At 40.5% G+C, this 13,803-nt stretch overlaps 2 protein-coding genes across 16 annotated transcripts in view; one reads left to right on the top strand and one right to left on the bottom strand.

The window, feature by feature from the left end:
• Positions 1–9,003, top strand: part of neb (nebulin) — a 94,198-nt gene extending 85,195 nt beyond the window's left edge. For 12 of the 14 annotated variants that reach the window (XM_034147091.1, XM_034147101.1, XM_034147100.1 and 9 more), the window contains 8 exons: positions 191–283; positions 2,875–2,967; positions 3,351–3,458; positions 4,784–4,970; positions 5,313–5,405; positions 5,560–5,700; positions 6,590–6,693; positions 8,249–9,003. In XM_034147091.1, the coding sequence (XP_034002982.1) occupies positions 191–283; positions 2,875–2,967; positions 3,351–3,458; positions 4,784–4,970; positions 5,313–5,405; positions 5,560–5,700; positions 6,590–6,693; positions 8,249–8,422 (993 nt within the window). In that variant the 3' untranslated portion in view covers positions 8,423–9,003. The remainder of the gene's footprint in view (positions 1–190; positions 284–2,874; positions 2,968–3,350; positions 3,459–4,783; positions 4,971–5,312; positions 5,406–5,559; positions 5,701–6,589; positions 6,694–8,248) is intronic. The other 2 variants (XM_034147094.1, XM_034147096.1) reach the window with 2 other exon arrangements.
• Positions 9,004–9,758: 755 nt separating this feature from the next.
• Positions 9,759–13,803, bottom strand: part of LOC117495665 (TBC1 domain family member 8) — a 32,644-nt gene continuing 28,599 nt past the window's right edge. The window contains exons 17-20 of one of the 2 annotated variants that reach the window (XM_034147079.1): positions 12,447–12,512; positions 12,251–12,337; positions 11,604–11,737; positions 9,759–10,593 (exon numbers count right to left, since the gene is read on the bottom strand). In XM_034147079.1, coding sequence (XP_034002970.1) covers positions 10,225–10,593; positions 11,604–11,737; positions 12,251–12,337; positions 12,447–12,512 — 656 coding nt within the window. In that variant the 3' untranslated portion in view covers positions 9,759–10,224. The remainder of the gene's footprint in view (positions 10,594–11,603; positions 11,738–12,250; positions 12,338–12,446; positions 12,513–13,803) is intronic. The other variant, XM_034147080.1, reaches the window with a different exon arrangement.

Below are 13,803 nucleotides of genomic sequence, written 5' to 3'. Positions count from 1 at the left end.
AGATCTGAGTACTTCTACTTTTACTCAAGTACCAGATCTGAGTACTCCCTCCAACCTCTGTTCATTTCTCAGGGTGTTAAAAAAAGTGTGTTTTGATCCGTGTTGCCTGTCTGTGTTTTGTCTCCTGTAATTGTCTCTTTCTGACCTTGTTACTTTCTCCTCCACTCTACCCTCACTGTGTGTTGGGTAGATTAAATACAAGGACTCTCTGGGTCAAGGCACGGCGATATCGGACCTCCCCGAGGTGAAGAGGGTCCGAGAAACCCAGAGGAACATCAGCTCGGTAGCAGAAAACAAAAAACCCCGAACCACGTGTGCTCCTAACGGTTGAGAGTGGATAGTAGTGCTCATTGATAATTCCCATCATCTGCTGCCCCCCCCCCCCCCCCCCCCCCCCCCCCCCCCTCCCTCCTCACTCCCATCATCCCCCATCTTCATCCTAGTCATAGTTTCCCAGTGGTTTAAAGTACATTTACTCAAGTACTGTACTGAGGTACTTGCACTTTACTTGAGTATTTCTATTTTATGCTACTGTGTACTTTTACTCCACTACATGTATTTAGTACCTTTAGTTACTTCACAGATGTGGATGAATGATGTGAAATATAATCAAGTGTTAAATCAGACTTTAGTTACACCTGGAGTAAATCCACAAGCTACCCTGCAGTATACAAAGTCATTCAAACTAGCTGCACCTTTACCAGCTTTGAGAACACTTTCATGATCAATCATTAAAAACATATCATATATATTATTCTGAAATGGACCAATCTGCACAATTACTACTTTTACTGTCGCTACTTTAACTATATTTTAATAATACTTTTCTACTTTTACTTGAGTAACATTTTGAATGCAGGACTTTTACTGAAACAGAGTATTCCTACACTCTGGTACTTCTACTTTTACTCAAATACAAGCTCTGAGTACTTCTACTTTTACTCAAATACAAGCTCTGAGTACTTCTACTTTTACTCAAATACAAGCTCTGAGTACTTCTACTTTTAATCAAGTACAAGATCTGAGTACTTCTACTTTTAATCAAGTACAAGCTCTGAGTACTTCTACTTTTAATCAAGTACAAGCTCTGAGTACTTCTACTTTTAATCAAGTACAAGCTCTGAGTACTTCTACTTTTAATCAAGTACAAGCTCTGAGTACTTCTCCCACCTCTACATTTTCCTGAGCTGCCATCATCTTCCTCATCACCACCCTCTTCATCATCATCATCATCATCATCATCACTTTTACCCCAATGCATCCTTTCACTTTCCTCCATCTATTCTTTTTTCCTCCATCTTGTAATCTTCTTCCATCGACCCCTCTTGTGTTTATGATGCCCCCTCCCCCAATTGACCATATCTTCTAACACACAGCCTAGCTTTCCTTTCTGCTGAGTGTATTTCTACTTCACGGCTAACGACAAACTAAATCTCCTGCTGAACTGTAAGGAGTGTGTTTGTTTTCCTCTGCAGAGACCCTGGCTCAAGATGAGTCACTCTATAGGACCGACTTCTGAGACGCTGCTTAGATATAATCATAAAGCAATAAACGTCAAATAAAAAGCAGTTTTCATCTCTCAGATGTTTTAAAGGTCACCTGTTATGCAAAATCCACTTCTTCATGTCTCTTCTACATCAACATGTGTCCCCTCTTCTTCATGTCTCTTCTACATCAACATGTGTCCCCTCTTCTTCATGTCTCTTCTACATCAACATGTGTCCCCTCTTCTTCATGTCTCTTCTACATCAACATGTGTCCCCTCTTCTTCAGTCTCTCTACATCAACATGTGTCCCCTCTTCTTCATGTCTCTTCTACATAAACACAGGTGTCCCCTCTTCTTCATGTCTCTTCTACATCAAACATGTGTCCCTCTTCTTCATGTCTCTTCTACATCAACATGTGTCCCCTCTTCTTCATGTCTCTTCTACATCAACATGTGTCCCTCTTCTCATGTCTCTTCTACATCACATGTGTCCCCTCTTCTTCATGTCTCTTAACATCAACATGTGTCCCCTCTGTCTTCATGTCTCTTCTACATCAACATGTGTCCCCTCTTCTTCATGTCTCTTCTACATCAACATGTGTCCCCTCTTCTCCATGTCTCTTCTACATCAACATGTGTCCCCTCTTCTTCATGTCTCTTCTACATCAACATGTGTCCCCTCTTCTCCATGTCTTTTCTACATCAACATGTGTCCCCTCTTCTTCATGTCTCTTCTACATCAACATGTGTCCCCTCTTCTTCATGTCTCTTCTTCATCAACATGTGTCCCCTCTGTGTAAAGAGACTCTGAAAGTTTCAGGAACAAAGATTCTCTCTCTTTTGTCCTGATCCATTTCTATAAAAACCTGTCTGAAAATGAGCTGATCAGATTTTGGCCACTTTATGATGTCATAACGATGTTTTGGCTTGTGTAACCATTAGCCAATCAGCAACCAATGTAACCCCCCCCCCCCCCCACCTTATCACCTGAATCTCCTCCTAGAGCACCATTGTGTTCTTTGTAACCAAATCTCTCTCTGAGGGGTGTGGGGAGGGGCTCCTTATTTTCATCTAAAGTAACAGACAGAGAATCAGCACTTTGGAAACAGGGCTGAAACAGAGGGGATTATGGGATGCTGCAATGATCTGTTTGGTGTTTCAGCCAATCAGAGACAGGCTCTGTATATATCTGAGACCTGTAATATATTGATGAAAAACAGTATAATAGGGGACCTTTAAGATTTGGAGAAACCCTGAAAACTGCTTTGTCCGTGTTTTCTGTTTTTTGTAAATCCAAGTCTATGAAAGCAGTCCTATAGGTGTGTGTACTGTGTGTGTTTCAGTGTGTTTGATTTGCCTCTTGGGGCGCTGTGCTTCTGTCCTGTAGGTGTTGTATAAAGACAGTTCAGCCAAGGGAACCCCTGTGGTGTGTACCCCAGAGATGGAGCGAGTCAAAAGGAACCAAGAGAACATTAGCTCGGTACCTCCAGAACCACCCAAGAACATATTCTACTTTCAATATGTTCTCCCCACGTTAACCCTTTTCTAACTGACTTGTCTCCCGGCTCTAGTTAATTGTATTAATTCTCTCCACTTTTTAAATGTCTTCAAATAGTGTGCACATCATCGCTGCTGTGCTAACCTTTCCTGTTGTTAAAACTACTCCACTTCATCTTGTCCTGTACTGAAGATTGGGATGTCATCCTGTTTTCTGTTAATACTTCATCCTCCCTGCTAATTCATCTGTCTGATTTCCCAGTGTGTTTGTCTCTCTTACCACACCCTTTGTGCTGTGGATGCTAACGGCTAACGTGTGATGGTGTCAGGTTTCAGCCGCTCACTGTGTGTCCTCTGCTCCTCCAGGTTCTGTACTCTGACAGTTTCCGTAAGCAGGTCCAGGGCAAGGCCGCCTTCGTTCTGGACACACCTGAGATGAGGCGTGCCAAGGAGAGCCAGCGCATGATTTCAGGAGTAAGATTTTCTCTCTTTCCTGTTGTGTGTTACATAGGTTTTTGTCAGAGGTTGTCAGTTCAAATACTTCGTTACTGTACTTAAGTACATTTTTCTGGTATCAGTACTTTACTCCACTACTTATTTTTCTGACCACTTTTCGCTTTTACTTCTTACATTTTGAACACAAATACCTGAACTTTCTACTTCTTACATTTTCCAAACAGGCTGGTTAATTTATTCAAGCACTTTTCCGAATGCTCAAAGCGCTTTACATTTCATATTACACATATCAGACATGTGTCTTGCCCAAGGACACAAAGTTATGGGTACTTTTTACTTAAGTACATTTCGAAGGCCATACTTCTTTACTTTTACTTGAGTAAAGGAGTTTAGTCAGTACTTCTGATACTCATTTTTAAACATGAGTATCTGTACTTCTACTACTAGTAAAGGATGTGTGTACTTTTGCCATCTTTTTGTGCATGTAAATGGTCTGCAAAGGCTAAAATCCCACAGTCCCCTCCAGAGGGAGTTTCATGTTGACACCACTATGTAACACTCAAGCTTTTATTGGCTAGTGCTCCAACATATTGTACGTGATAGGCTAAGGGGCGGGACATCTCTAAGCTGGTTGACCAATCACAACAGAGCCGGACCAGCTAACCAATCAGAGCAGACTGGGCTCTGGTTTCAGACAGAGGGTGAAAAGAGTTGCTGCAGCACAGGCAGTATGAGAAATATAAAGAGCTTTTTGAACATTAAAGCATGGAGACAGGAGAGACACTAAATACTATTATTAATCTGAAATTAGCATGATATGACATCCTCTTTCATTTCTATTATTTATGTGTTCTCATACAGGATAAAGCTGGTGTTCTTTAGTATGTTCCTTGTCAACAAATATTAATGAAAGACCACAACTAACAATGTTTATAGTCCGTCTCTCAGCTGTGTATGATAATCCCTACCAGTCAGTAAATCCCTGACACCGGGGCGTACTCTCATTTCACAGATGTATATGGCTCAGAAATGTCAGGAACCTAACCCTAACTTTTGGTCGTCAACATCTTGATTGTTTAACTTTTTTTTTAAACGTAACCAAGTACTTTTGTTGCCTTAACTCAACCGTAGTTTCACAACGATCACCACGTAGCATTGTGCGTTTCTGCAAGCGTGATATGAAACGTTTTTTGAACAATTTTGAAAACTGTGGAGAAAAATCCCTCAAACAGTAGTAAATATTGAATCTGTTGAGGGCTATTTTCAGCAGCGAATTAAAACACAGTTCCTGCTCCAACAAATATTTCCTGTCTGTTACTCTTACCTGTGTTTTCCTCTTCCAGGTGAGATACCACGAGGACTTTGAGAAGAGTAAGGGCAGCTTCACTCCCACCAGCACCGACCTAACGACTGAGCGTGTGAAGAAGAACACGCAGGAGTTCAGCGACATCAACTACCGCGGCATCACCCGGAAAGTGGTGGAGATGGAGAGGAGGAGGGCCATCGAGCACGACCAGGAGACCACCACCGGTACACAAACACACACACTGTCAAGAAAGATACAACCATACTATAAACTACAACTATAAGATATTTGAACTATGTACGAATAGTGAAAGAAAGGTCAATGGCATGCTTTGTAGAATACATTCTTTAAAACATCTTTACATTTGTGGAGAAACTGGCTCATATAGACCGTTTAGCTTAAAGAGCATTTCATCAAATCATTTCAAAGAGCTTTACATACATGTTTTGCAAAGATCGTTAATAATGAGAAACCGGCGCACATTTTATACAAAGACTGAGAAATATCCAACGCCACAGATTGAAATGTGTGATTTTAAGTCTTTAAATGTGACTGTCTGCTCTCAGATCTGCGTGTCTGGCGCACAAACCCCGGCTCTGTGTTCGACTACGACCCGGCCGAGGACAACATCCAGTCCAGGAGTCTGCACATGATGTCAGGTGAGAGGAAAACACTTTTAAAAACAATGTTAAAAGAGATGAAACAGATTCCAGCCGTGGCTAGTAAGATGTAAATGTTTCACCTGATCTTATTGAATTAATTACTTTACAAAATCTTATGAACTGTATCCATCTTACCTCTGATGTTGTTCAGTGCAAGCTCAGCGCCGCAGTAAGGAGCACTCCCGCTCCACCAGCGCTCTGAGCGGCCAAGCTGACGAGAAGTCTGAAGTTTCCCAGGACCCTGAACACCACTTGTCCCTCTACAGCAACGGCTTCATGGCCTCCTCCACGGGTAAATACTCCAGATTAAAACCCCAACAATACTGAAGACAGATTATTTTTACCAAACACTCCAGATCCACACACTGCAGTGGGAAGTAGTGGAGTACAAATACTTCGTTACTGTACTTAAGTACATTTTTCTGGTATCAGTACTTTACTCCACTACTTATTTTTCTGACCACTTTTCGCTTTGACTTCTTACATGTTGAACACAAATACCTGTACTTTCTACTTCTTACATTTTGAACACAAATACCTGTACTTTCTACTTCTTACATTTTGAACCCGAAATACCTGTACTTTCTACTTCTTACATTTTGAACTCAAATACCTGTACTTTCTACTTCTTACATGTTGAACACAAATACCTGTACTTTCTACTTCTTACATGTTGAACACAAATACCTGTACTTTCTACTTCTTACATTTTGAACCCAAATACCTGTACTTTCTACTTCTTACATGTTGAACACAAATACCTGTACTTTCTACTTCTTACATTTTGAACCCAAATACCTGTACTTTCTACTTCTTACATGTTGAACACAAATACCTGTACTTTCTACTTCTTACATTTTTAACACAAATACCTGTACTTTCTACTTCTTACATTCATTAGCTAACAATGACATTATTGTTCTATTAATATAAAGGGAGGTCAGGTACTCTTTAAAACAGCTGCTAGTTATGGGTACTTTTTACTGAAGTACATTTCAAAGCCCTCTTTACTTTTACTTGAGTAAAGAAGTTTAGTCAGTACTTCTACTTTTACCAGAGTATTTTTGAACACGAGTATCTGTACTTCTACTTGAGTAAAGGATGTGTGTACTTGTGCCATCTCTGGTGATTGTGTTAACGCTGTGTGTTCCTGTGTTCCTGTGTTCATGTGCTTCCTTCAGGTTACCAGCATGCTAAGACAGTGGAGCTCCAGCAGAGGTCTTCCTCAGTCGCCACCCAGCAGACCACCGTCTCCTCCGTCCCCTCTCACCCCTCCACCACCGGGGTCAGTAACACACTCACTACTTAATGGATCAATAAGTTGCTTGTATCATGGATCCGAAACCTTAGACACTCAAGACATAACCAAAGATATAACAAAATAGAAACACAGACACACTGCTGATTGAAGGAAGTATTATATTGTTGTCCAACAGTATGAGAGCCAGAGTACTTGCTTCAAATCCATCAAGAGTATGTGTGTCTGTCTAAAGAATAACAGAATCTCTCAGGTTTTATACACTTCTTTTGAGTTTACACAGCACTAAACCTTTGGACCTTTTACAATCACATGACCCTATGCTCAATAACACGCTGCAGACAGACATGTGCAAGGTCTCTACAAAGGTCTCTTTAGATAAACTAAATTATGAATCTCACTAGCATATAATATAGATTATTTCAACACTTGTTTTAGTCTTTTTGTGGGATTTTGTTGACAATAGAAAAATAGAGAATATCCCCCTCCTCATGCTTTAAACTCTTGGAGCTCTCACAGCCTCCTCGCACTCTTTACACATGACTCTTTAGCGAGTCATTTGTAATTAACATAAGAATGTGAATAATTTTGTTTATAGGGGTTTAACTACGTAACACTCAAAATGTCAACATGACACCAAAGATTCCCTTGCTCTATAAAATAAATAAATGAAATAATACCAAAAATGTACATAAATACAAAATGCAGAAAGATACATTAATTGAAAGATCTGCTATCATGCTACTTGTAGGCATATATTATGGGTCCCTGACACACTGGGGACACATATTTATGTATAAAAGATATCAAAAAGTGCATTTTGCATGATAGGAGACCTTTAACCTGTTAAGCCCCAAAGACCCCGTCGGCGGGTCTTTTTTTTTTTCACAAATAAAAAATATATATATATATATTATTTTTTTAATTTAAATTTTTTTTGTTTGGATGGAATGAATACCTATGGTGATAATTCAATGTAATACATCATTTTTATAGTCTGGTACCTGAAAAAGGTCAAATGGCACTGATGGAACCAGATGTACCCAAATGTGCTGAAAGCTTATTCCGCCTGGAACCTTTTTTTGCTAAACCTCTCTAAAAAGGTCAAATTTAACTTGTTTTGCCTCAATCTTGATACAGGGTACTTATTATATGTTATAGTTTGGATTCCTAAAGCTTTTAGCCTACCATCCCATCATTCAAGGGTGGTTTTCACTATAAGTAATGTTTTTTCTTTAGGCGGAGGTAAGAATTTACCTTTTTTTGCTATGTTCCATCTGAATTTACTCTGACTGAGAAAAATCTATATTGATTCTGACACTTCTACATCCAGCTCACAGATGTAACCTTGCTTTGATAAAAGAAATTATTCATATAACCCTTTTAGAAGTGAAGTTGTAGTCATTTGTTTTGGGCATGTCATTTTCGAGCCTGAAACCTGAAAAACAGGCTTAACAGGTTAAGAAGTTGATGAGAATTGGTTGTCATTAAATAATATTGCATCCTTGCAAAACAGCTCAATAACATAGATCAACGTATAGCTCCAACACTCTGATGATCCTCCTTCCTTTATCCTCTGCAGAAAACCGTGCGTGCCATTTACGACTACGCGGCGGCCGACAACGACGAGGTTTCCTTCAAGGACAGCGACGTGATCGTGAACGTGCAGGCCATCGACGAGGGCTGGATGTACGGCACCGTGCAGCGCACCGGCAAGACCGGCATGCTGCCCGCCAACTACGTGGAAGCTATCTAAAGACAGAGCCCGCCCATCGACCCTCCAGAGAAACACATCCACAGGGCGACTTCCTGTCAACACACCTGTGGCTTTAGTGCAATGTGTAGCCTGTAGTTAGTTTAGATCTGTGTAATTTAACTGTCTGTTATCTTTCAAATGCTGCTGCCCCCCCTCGTTACCTGTGGATGTGACACAAGACACATTTAAACATGTCTGATTATGCATACCTATACTATTTTAGATTGTTACAATTGAGACGCCTCGGGAAAATCACTCACTTTGTATATTTCAATAATATTTAATATATATAAACCTCTCTTTGTTCAGGATGTATTACCCAAGCAACGGGTTCAAATTATGCCTGTAACAGAAATTAAATGGAGATAAACAGAAATGACGAAACTCATAAGGAGTCAGTCACTCCTCCATGATGAAACCGCTCCTGAAGAGTGTGTACGAGAGCCTCAGTCTTCCCTCCTTTACACTGAAGGCTGGCCACTAGTGTGTGTGTGTGTGTTTTGTGTCTTCAGATTATACAGGTCATACATACAGTAACCCTTTAATCAGTAGCTAATAAAGCACACCAAGCTCCTGCAGCACTCTGACTCCTTTCTTTGATTCTGAACTTTGACCCCTGGTATCTTCTTCTAATCGTTGTATTCACACTTCATTGGGATGAATGGGTGTAGCATTTAAAGACGTCATTATATATGTAAGGGATAATGTGCAGCGAGGTTTTCTGTAACTTTCTCTTGAGCCCTTTCTCTTTTCGGTTAAGCCATCATGAATCCAAAGTCTTGTGCTCTCGACAAATATATAAAAAATAATATTTAAAAAGTGCTCCAAGGTGTTTTCCTACCAAAAAAACGAATGTGTGTTGACGTTAAATTCTTTCTGCGGATTGATATGACTGCACATAGTCCCTTGATCCTCCTTAACAACGGTCTGTTCTCCTTAACAACAAAAATTAACAACCTCTAAAATGTCCACATTGACCAACCAGAATCGAGTATTCAGCGAAGCCGTGTAATACTTCAAAAATATTGTATAAAACTTGTTTCTCCAATCAAATGCAAACACGTTTATATTAATCAGAATCAATGAATTTATTAACAACATATTCATTTAGAATTAAGGACTTATAATTAATGTATTAACTTACGTGCATTTACATTACAGATGACTTACTATCTTTGTCTGTATGTGTGACACTTATTAAAGACTTACTGACGTTTATAACTATAATGGTTCATTAGAAAGTGAGACCCTTTATTCATTACATTGTTATTTAACTTGACATTGAATGAATCACTAAATCTGTTTCACAGCCTGGCATTGAAGTCATTAGTCATAAAACATTTTATAAAAGCTTCTTTATTAGAAAGTGGTGACAGTATGAGCCCACATCACAGTTTAACTGCAGGCATCTTTATGGTGACGGTGAAAAGGCAAACGTGTGAATTTAACTAGGCACAGAAAACACAAAATGATCAGCACCGTAGACTGTTCATGTAACACAACACTTTATAGAGGCTGCATCATCAGTGAGGTCAAAAGGCAATAACGAGAATTCATCCAGGCACAAAAGGATCTTTTTACTCATGTTGCTGCAGCGAGTCGACCATCTTGTGGCCTGCTGCGTAATAAATTGTCTTTTTTGGCTCGAAGTACTTTGGGAAAACTGGTAAAAAACCTCCTTTCTGTTGTCAGTTACAGTTCAGTCATACTATAAATTGTAATATCACAGGTATCTCTAGCGCTCTGCATCTTCCTGGCTTTTTCCTGTCCAGTGATACTGATATTATTCGGCTCACATTGGGTCACTTCCCCTGCTGCAGAGTGAGTAATCCGGCCCGCTGCTCGTACTGCTTCTGATTGGCCACTGAGATTTTTGCACACAGATCCACGGGCTTCTCGAAGAAGTTCACCAGCGCCTGTTCGGTGAGCAGCGACGCCAGAATCTGAGCGTAGCTGACCGTCCAATCGCTGTCCGACGAAGAACTCCCAACATCCTCGGGGGTTTGTTCTGCGCCGACCTCCGACCCCGCTGAGCTGTGTCTCCGATGTTCCACCTCTCCGATCTGCAGCACCAGGCTGGTAACCGTGGCGATGGCCTGGAAGAGGTCGTTCTCCACCAGGTCGCCGTGAAACATGCTGTAGAGCGTCTTACAAAACTGGATGAACTCACGCTGTGGAGGAGAAAGAAGAAGACTTTTTACTTTCTTTTCTTTTAAAGGGGACCTATCATGCAAAATGCACTTTTGTACGTCTTTTATACATGAATATGTGTCCCCGGTGTTCCAGGGAACTCACCAAGTGTCAGAAAACACAACCCTCTCTATTTTCCTCCATACCCAAATCTCTAAAAAAAGGGGCTGCAACGGATCTGATAAAAACTGATCCAGATTTGAACACTGTCCTGACGTCAGGACATTGCCGTTCGAAAGCGCTGGAGACGCTGTAGTACATATGCCAGGCCTGTAGGTGGTGCTGTTCTCACAGAAGCGTTAAAACCTTAACCTACTGGTTAGGGGTCTTGTCAAATATCTGGAACAAACTCCCAGAAACCTGCAGGTCCGCTGCGACTGACTACTTTTAAATCCAGGCTGAAGACTTTTCTTTTTGCCGCTGCTTTTAATTTAACTATTCACATCTCACGCTGCACTGTAACTTTTATTCATGTACCTGTTATTCATGTTTTATGATCTTTGATTGTTAGATTGTTTTTAAATGCCATTTTATAATAGGTTTCATTTTTGTAAAGCACTTTGAATTGCCTTGCGTTGAGAAGTGCTATATAAATAAACCTGCGTTGCCTTAAAAGTGTCTATTATTAATATTAATAATGATAATAATGAGGAGAAGAAGAACAATACAATATTTCTATTATACTATTTTTATTATTTTATACTGTATGTTGCATTTTTGGAGGAGCCTGGGATTACAGATTAAACCACCAATGGTATTAAGCCTTTCCCAGCATGCATTGGGTGAGAGACAGGTCATCAGGACTAACACACAGCGCCTAATTAGTCGTATTTGCTGCTGATTTCAGTTGATGTCAAGGTATTTTAAGGTATATTCTCTCCATTATTTGTTAAAAATCAGGATATGAAGTAAACGAAATACATACAGACTTATAAGGGGAGGCACCACTTGTATTGTGCATTAAAACTCTAGTACGGTGTGTTCCCAGTACCTGGTTCATGAGCGGCAGAGGCTTCTCCACATCTTTCTCTCTCTGTTTGACCAGATCCTTCAGCATCTGCTTCAGCTGCTCCTGGTAGTCCTTCACTTCTCCTTCAACATCTGGAACAGCAGTTTCAATGACGGCTACAGTCAGTAAAGAGAGCTACTGTTATGCTAACTGGATGCTGGCTAAATGTTGGCTTATAGTGTATATATCATGTTCCCTGTCTAGTGGCTTGTGTTACTATAGTTTAGTGAACAGACAGGAGATGGCTGACATCCAACACAATTTAGCATCTATCGCTGATGGTTGCTACGTCTCCCTCGTTTCCCTGTGAGTTTCAAAGAATACAATCCCAGGATGCTTTGTTTGTTTCAGTCATTGCTCATAGGAGTGACGTAGAGACATAACAGTGCATCCCGACCAGGTTTAAAAAGTGAAAAGTGAAAAAGTTAGGGCTACTCTCTCACTGTACAGGTTAAGTCAATAGGTTGCGCTCGCTAGCATCCTCCAAAGATGGACGACTTGCAGTGGATGACGTCACATTCTCATTCCCTATTGTGGATTTGATGACACAACAACAACAACAACAACGCCAACACGCTGTCACTATTTAGTTCTTGAGCTGGTTCACATGGCAGTGTGTGTGCACTGACCTGACGGCAGATTAACAAAGAGCGGTCTGTTTGTGGACACCAGGGGGCTCTTCATCAGAGAGGGGTCATCCTCATTTTCTGTCAGAGCTGCACGCACACACACACACACACACACAAAAGTAAATAAGTCAATTTCCAGCCCTGACAGCAGTTTGGATCTCATGACTTTCATCATGTAATTAACATAATGTGTGACCTGGTGGGATGTGCAGACGGTACAGCAGCCGGACCTTCTCATTCAGCTCCTCACAGTACAATGTGTCTGAGAGAGAGGGGGGGGGGGTAGTATTAAAACAAATCACATGTGCAACAGCTTCTAATTAAATGTTCCACGATGACACAAACATGCACACTACATGAATACATGAATACAGAAGGATATAAAAGGAGTCCCTAACCCCCTGCTGATCCGTCCCGTCTATTTGTTTGTTTAATACATTATAGCATCATTTGGCGAGTGACTTGTGAAATGTCTTGTTGCCTAAAAATGATGTTCGGTTTAAGCGATGATGGCAGGAATTCATCTCAAAGAGAGAAAAGATGCTATATGCCAGATTTGAGCAAATTGACTGTAATACATTTGCCAGAAAATAGTCCAAATGTAATTTACATGTATATAGAGCAGGGGCTTTTTTCACTGAGGGCCACACACAGAAAAATATACGAAGAGCTGGGCCACTCACTAGAGGAGAGGTATATTGCCTTATCAGTTAAGTTAAAGGTAGGGTAGGTAAGTTTGAGAAACCGGCTCGAGATACACTTTTTGTTATATTCCATGGAATGCTCTTAACATCCCGATAGCAATGAATATCTGAAGTGCTTTGACAAAAAATACATAAAAAAATGTCATCTGTGGAAGCCGTAGTACTGTAAAAAGCACGACCAATCATTTGAGCCGGCCTGGCTAAAATAACTGGATGGCCTACCTGCCTGTCAGCCTTCCATCTGTGCACAAACGTATCTCGTGCCCTCATTGGTCATGTGCGCGTTCGTGTGTGTTGGAGGAGGGGCTCTGTAAGGAAGTGGCAGATTTTCTCCGGTTGTGTATTTTCAAATTCTAGCGATCTCGAGCCGGTTTCTCAAACTTACCTACCCTACCTTTAAGTTAGCAAATTCAATCAATTGTCAAGGTAAATTATGCTTGACACTTGAATATGCTTTAAGAAACACAACAGCCTACATCACAGCTCTCCAGAGCTCATCCCTTAAAACAGAAGCTTCAGAGTGACTATAATAAGATGAAATATGAAGGGTAGATTTCAAGCTGGTTATGTAAATAAGTTATTGGGGTTTTTCATATCAACTAAGATTTGCTAGAAGGTGTTTCCAACTTGAATTGACTGAATTTATTTGAAAAGTGGGCTTATTAACACATGAATACTACTGTGTAATATATTTGTGCATATATATTTAAGAAGTACAATATAAGACAAGCACAAGTTTCATTTGTGGGCCGTATTATATTATACTTTTTTGAATTTGCTGAGGGCCGATTCAAAATGGGCCGCGGGCCGCATTTGGCCACCTCTGATATAGAGCATCCAAAATCGTCC

Source organism: Trematomus bernacchii, unplaced genomic scaffold (assembly GCF_902827165.1).
Source record: "Trematomus bernacchii unplaced genomic scaffold, fTreBer1.1, whole genome shotgun sequence".
Lineage (NCBI taxonomy): Eukaryota > Metazoa > Chordata > Actinopteri > Perciformes > Nototheniidae > Trematomus > Trematomus bernacchii.
The sequence above is the reverse complement of the archived record's forward strand: the minus strand, read 5'-3'. Positions and strand labels throughout refer to the sequence as shown.